Genomic DNA, 6,549 nt, shown 5'->3' on the forward strand with positions numbered 1-6,549 from the left:
CCTGCTGAAAAGGAGGATGACTGTCTAGGGGTATTATCAGCAAGGAAAGGGGATAGGAGCACACTTTTGCCTGACAGGAGTGACATGAGAAAGACATGACCTGGGAGCAGAGGGTAAGGAATGAGATCTGTTGCTCTGCTGACATTTACCATCCAAAAACAGACCCAGGGCTCATCCTTCCTCTGGCTTAGATTTATGCTGTCTGCATTTCAGAGGTAAATCTGGGCTTTTTTGTTTCTTACTGTCTTGGTCCTTGAACATGAATCAAGCATGCATTTGGGTTTCACCGCTGTGTGACCACCCCACACACACATTCCCCTTTTCTTTAGCTATTAGGTGACCATGGACGACTGGTGCCCCCTTAGTTGGGGAGGAGGGTGGGGCATGTGCCCCCCCTGCAATCAGTTCCGGCGACCGGGGTGGGGGGTCATTTAGGTGCAGGTGACATTTAGAAGGTGCAGCGCTAGCCCACGAAGCAGTTTACATGGCTGAATGTCTCAGGAGGATATCGACATATGAGACTCAGCAGTGCATGACTAAGGACAGGAGAATGGGACTCCAGGGCTTGATCCTGCAAAGTGCTGAGTGCCCCCAGCTCCGATGGTATTTGTGGGTGCTAAACATCTTTTCTGTTTGCTCAGCACCTGGTGGGATTAAACCTGAGGTGCCAACAGCTCTCCCCTCTCACTCCATAGAGACAACAGCTGGTGACCCAGATGGAGGTGATAGCCAGCAGCCTGGGAGAAGCTGACTTCAGCAAATAGCACTTTTCCTGGCTTGTTACATACTTGCAGAGCTCTTTCATTAAAATAGAACAGCATGATTTAATCCCTGTCATTTATTGTTGTTGTTGCCCGTCTTCTAACCTTTCAAAATTGATTTTGGATGTGTCCCTCTTTTAGTGCCCAATTTGAAACACTGTCAAGGGACCTGAATTTCAGAAACTTCTGAGCAGGCATTCTCTGAAAGGCAACTCTCCATTAAGGTGGTTTGGATCAGAAGTTGCCAGTAGTTTTTTAAATTTTTAGCCAGGATTCATACTAATATTTCTTAAAACACTCATCTCTGCAATATCTCAGATGAGAATTGTGTTTCCAGTTAATTTGAATCTTTTCTCCGATGCCTGATGAAGGGTTTTTGTGCCTGAAAGCTTGCAATTAAAGGATTTTTATTTGTTTTTGCAAAAATCCTGTCAATCTAATAAAAAATATCACCTCTACTCTGAGCCCCGATTGCAGTTAATCAGAACAATTTTTTCCTCAGTGCAACATAAACCAAATAGCAGTTAGGCTTCACTTTGTTTCCCTTGAAAATTGTGATGCTATTTCCCATTTACACCCTAACACCTGAGTGTTATCTTGTGGCAAAGAGCAGGCACCCACCAATAGGTCTTGGGTTTTCTTATCATCATTTGATTTGAACTCCAGCAATTCTTGTCTTTCTTTCTTCAGGTTATCCAAACGGCTCTGAACTTGCCCCTAGAAATAATAGTAAAAAGGATTTTTATTATGGTTTCTGGTGAGGGTGCCAAAGATCTTATTCATCTTTGGAAATTCTCCCATGCTAAATATAAATCAGGATATTTTCACTTATTTCACCTTTCATTTCCTAATAAAACAAACTCAGGAGCTCAGAAAGTTTTTGCAGTGTCAAGATTTTGAAATTACTTTGCTTCAAGTGAATATATATACGGGAGGCTATTTAAAGCAGAGTTCTCAAAGTGTCTCATTGTGTGGGTCATACGTTCACAGAGAAGTTGTCCCCTTGAACTTCCCATTCCTATCCATGATCCCTCAGGCTCCCACCATCCCTTTCTGCTTATGACCATGTAACATCCACGTGGCAACTAAAACAATTGCTTATATCAATAGTAACATTAGGAAAGGATATCTGAAGATTTCAAATATCTTTTACTGTAACTTGACAGCTGGGAAAAGGAAGCAACGAGTACTTTGTGACCTGTCATCCCACACTGGCCGTTGCTTGTTACGTGCCAATAAGCTAAGCCTGAAAACATCTGGGCTAGGTAATTGTTGTATAATTTGGTGATAAACGTAGTATGAACACATAGAAAGACACAAAGACAGACAGACAGATACCTTGTACTCCTCTGCAGCCTCGTCTATGGGCACTACTGTATGAGGCCTGTGCTCCCGGGACCTGTCACATACCACACAGATTGTCTTCTGATCATCTTTGCAGTAGAGTTTCAGCGCTTCCCTGTGCTTCTCACAAAACCCGTCTTCCTCGCTCCCCTTCACGCCGCGCGTGGTGAACTGGCTGATAATCTCGGACATGTTAGCCAGCTGTCTGTTGGGCCTGAAGCTCTTGTGCTGAAATACCTCTCGGCATTGAGGGCAGGGGAAGTCCATTTCCAGCTCCTTCCAGCTCTTTGCGATGCAGGCTCGGCAGAAATTGTGGCCACATTCAATGGACACCGGATCTTTGAAAAACTCCAAGCAGACTGAGCAAGTGGCTTCATCTTGGAGGTTCCCAGGGAGAAACACGGCTGCCATGGCTCCTTCCCTGAGAGCAGAAACTGATTTCACTTGAACTGTACACAGGGAATGAATGCCTGGCACTGAGCAAAAAGTGGGTGTTCCCATTCCAGGAACCAGCTGGTGCCCTGAGGTCATTTCTGCTCCACCTAATCACTTAAACCAGTAATGAATCACTTGCCAGTGCTACAGCTGGGGGAAAGAAACTCAGATGGAAAAAAAAAAGGGGTAGTGAGGTCTCCATATGAAGATCATGAGGCTGACGTTGGTTCCTTATTCCGTTCCTTATTCCTGGTTCCCTAGTCCTTATTCCTATAAAAGAGAGAATGTCATTGTCTATGCATATGTACTAATTAATATCTAAAATAATATTCCACATCAAGTACAGAGCCCAAATGAAGGTCAGATTAGGATGGGATTATGGGGCAAAATACTTCTTGGGCCCCCCAAATTTCATGGTGATGCCACTGGGGGACTGTCCCAAAGACACCTGAGCATAGTCCCGCCTGGCCCAAAGCACGGTTTGGCTGTGCCAGGCTGCCGACTAACAGCCCCCATGCCCACTATACTAAGTATAATGGTTTAAATAAGGAACTGGCTTTCAGGCTGGGATTATGGCTAGAAATTCTTCTTGGGCCGCCCATCAGAATACCTCTGTGCCACCGGGGGGCTGTCCTGGACATCTCTGACCAGAGACTTGACTGACCAAAAGTGTGGTTTGGCCGTGCCAAGCTGCCACCAGACAGCACCCCAGCCACTCTGCTAAGTGTATGGACCCGAATAAGGAACTGGATTTTGGGCTAGGATTATACCCAAAAATCCTTCTTGGGTCACCCCAGACCACACCTCTGTGGCACCAGGGGACTCTCCTGGACATCTGTGACCACAGACTTGCCCAGCCCAAAGCACAGTTTGTCCGTGCCAGGCTGCCGACTGCCACCACCCCCCTGTGCTAAGTATATGGACCCAAATAAGGAACTGGATATTGGACTGGGATTATACCCAGAAATCCTTCTTGGGCCACCCCAGAACATGACTCCATGGTTCTGGGGGACTGTCCTGGACATCTCTGACCAGGGACTTGCACGGCCCAAAGCACAGTTTGGCTGTGCCAGGCTGACAACAGCCAGCACCCCAGCCGCTGTGCTAAGTACATGGAACCAAATAAGGACCTGGAATTTGGAAATCCATCTCTGGCCATCCCATAACACATCTCTGTGCCACTGGGGAAATGTCCTGGACATCTCTGAGCAGAGACCTGGCCGGCCAAAAGCATGGTTTGGCCGTGCCAGGCTGACAACAGACAGCACCCCAGCCTCTGTGCTAAGTATATAGTCTTGAATTAGGAATTGGTTGGTGGGCTCAGATTAGACATGGAAATGCTTCTTGGGCCACCCCATGCCATGACTCATTGGCATCAGGCCACTCTCCTGGACACCTCAAACCAGAGTCTTGCCCGGCCCAAGACAGACAGACATTCAGACGGACACACAGACAGCCAGACAAAGCCTTTCATTATGTTAATGGATATGGGGGCTGCAGTTAGCAGCATGGCATGATGAAACCACGCTCTGGGCTGGGCAAGACTCTGGTTAGAGATGTCCAGGGGAGTCCACCGGTGTCACAGAGTCATAGTGTGGGGTGGCCAAGAAGGATTTCCATTTCTAATCCCAGCCCAAAAAGAGTTCCCTATTCAAGCCATTGTCCTTAGTACAGTCGCGGGGGGGCTGCTCTGAGTTGCCAGTGTGGCAGAGCCAAACCGCACTTTGGGCCAGACTGTACTCTGGTGGGGGATGCCTCGGAGAATCGCCCAGTGCCACAGTCATAGAGTGGGGTGGCCCAACAAGGACTTCCATCTCTAATCCCAGCCCCAAAAACAGTTCCTTATTCGAGCTATTATACTTAGCGCAGTGACTGGGAGGCTGTCAGATAGCAGCCGGGCACAGACAAACCACCTTTTGGGCCGGGCAAGTCTCTGGTCAGAGATGTCCATGAGAGTCCTCCAGGGGCACAGAGGTATGCCATGGGGTGGCCCAAGAAGGATTTCTAGCTGTAATCCTAGCCCAAAAGCCTATTCCTTATTTGGATCCACATATCTAGCCCAGTGCCCGCGGTACTGTCATTTGGCAGCCTGGCACAGCCAAACCGCATTTTAGGCCAGACAAGTCTCTAGTGAGATACACCTGGTTGAGTCCCCCGGTTGTGCAGATGTATTCTGATGGGTGGCCTAAGAAGATTTTCTAGCTATAATCCCAGCCCAAACTCCAGTTCCTTATTTGGGTGTACATACTTAGGACTGTGTCTGGGGGGTGGTTTCAGTTGGCAGCTTGGCACGGCCAAGCCATGCCTTGGGCCGGGCAAGTCTCTGGTCAGAGATGTCCAGGAGAGTCCCCTGGTGCCACAGGAGAGTGGTCTGGGGTGGCTGAAGAAGGATTTCTGAGTATAATCTCAGTCCATAATCCACTTCCTTATTCGGTTCCATGTATTTATCGCTGTTGCCTGGGTCCTCTCTGTTGGCAGCCTGGCACGGCCAAACTGTGTTTTGGGCCGGGAAAATCTGTGGTCAGAGATGTCCAAAAGCATCCCCTGGTGAAACAGAGGTATGTTCTGGGGTGGTCCAAGAAGGATTTCTTGGTGTAATCCCAATCCAAAATCCAGTTCCTTATTCAGTTCCATGTATTTAGCACAGCAGCTGGGGTGCTGATGGTGTCAGCCTGGCACAGTCAAACCGCCCCTTGGCCCAGGCAAGTCTGTGGTCAGAGATGTCCAGGAGAGTCCCCCGGTACCACAGAAGTGGGGTCTGGGGTGGACCTAAAAGGATTTTTGGGTATAATCCCAGCCCAAAATCCACTTCCTTATTCAAATCCATACATTTAGCAGAGTGGCTGGTGTGCTGTCCATTGGCATCTTGGCACAGCCAAACCACACTTTGGGCTGGGCAAGTCTCTGGTCAGAGATGTCCAGGACAGCCCCCCGGTGGCACAGAGGTATTCTGATGGGTGGCCAAAGAAGAATTTCTAGCCATAATCCCATCCTGAAAACCAGTTCCTTATTCAAGCCATTATACTTAGTATAGTGGGCATGGGGGCTGTTAGTTGGCAGCCTGGTACAGCCAAACCGTGCTTTGGCTAGGCGGGACTGTGGTCAGGGGTCTTTGGAACAGTCCCCCGGTGGCATTGCCATGAAATTTGGGGTGTCCCAAGAAGTATTTTGCCCCATAATCCCATCCTAATCTGACCTTCATTTGGGCTCTGTACTTGATGTGGAATGTTAGTTTACATATTAATTAGCACATATGTATAGACAATGACATTCTCTTGTTTTTAGGATGTGGAATTCATTAATTAAAAGTTTGTATTGGGTCTAGATTAGCTTTGAAAAAGGAACCAGGAACTGGGAACAAGAAATAAGGAACTGGGAATAAGGAACCAACTTCAGCCTTGGGTCTGGATCTGGGCTGCAGGTTCTTTGCAGTAAGGTATTGGGGGAGATAAAATATAACTTCAGGTGTGAATATCAGACCCCGATGTAGATCTGAACCTCGTAGCTGTCTCACTTTCCAACTGAAAAATTGTAGTGGGATTCTAGATCTGCACTGAACAGTTCTTACAAGACTGCACAGAGGCAATCACTTGAGCCCATTGGCTTCAATGCTTCAGTCACATGCTTAGGAAGTGATTTGTGGAACACGGATGCTGTTTTTAATCAGAGCCATAAATACCAGTGGGGCAAGAAAATCTTTCCAGATTTGCATTCCCTGCCTGGCACTAGACCTGAATATTGTAACTCCACAGGAGAGACAGCCCACAGCTACAGAGCAGAGCTGGATTTTACATCTAGAGCTGCTTATGAACTCCATGGTGCGTCTACACGTATGCTTTAATGTGCAGTAAAGCGTCATGTAAAAAAAACCCATGTTTTTTACTTAATGCACATTAAAATAGGCTAATGTGCATTAAGTATCACTTTAAAAGTGTGCACTTTAGTTAATGCATATTGTCGCAGAGCACCTCGGAGCTCTGCTCCTAGGGAGTAGAAACGGCCAGGGAAA

At 47.5% G+C, this 6,549-nt stretch overlaps 1 protein-coding gene across 7 annotated transcripts in view; it reads right to left on the reverse strand.

Moving 5' to 3' along the window:
- LOC102385167 (E3 ubiquitin-protein ligase TRIM7-like) overlaps positions 1 to 6,549 on the reverse strand; it is a 38,459-nt gene that overhangs the window by 20,716 nt on the left and 11,194 nt on the right. For 5 of the 7 annotated variants that reach the window (XM_025194816.1, XM_014527129.2, XM_025194817.1 and 2 more), the window contains 2 exons: positions 2,100 to 2,526; positions 1,383 to 1,478 (listed from right to left, as the gene is read on the reverse strand). In XM_025194816.1, the coding sequence (XP_025050601.1) occupies positions 1,383 to 1,478; positions 2,100 to 2,526 (523 nt within the window). Of the gene's footprint in view, positions 1 to 1,382; positions 1,479 to 2,099; positions 2,811 to 6,549 lie in introns of all 7 variants that reach the window. The other 2 variants (XM_025194814.1, XM_025194815.1) reach the window with 1 other exon arrangement.

This window comes from Alligator sinensis, unplaced genomic scaffold (genome assembly GCF_000455745.1).
Source record: "Alligator sinensis unplaced genomic scaffold, ASM45574v1 scaffold1220_1, whole genome shotgun sequence".
NCBI lineage: Eukaryota > Metazoa > Chordata > Crocodylia > Alligatoridae > Alligator > Alligator sinensis.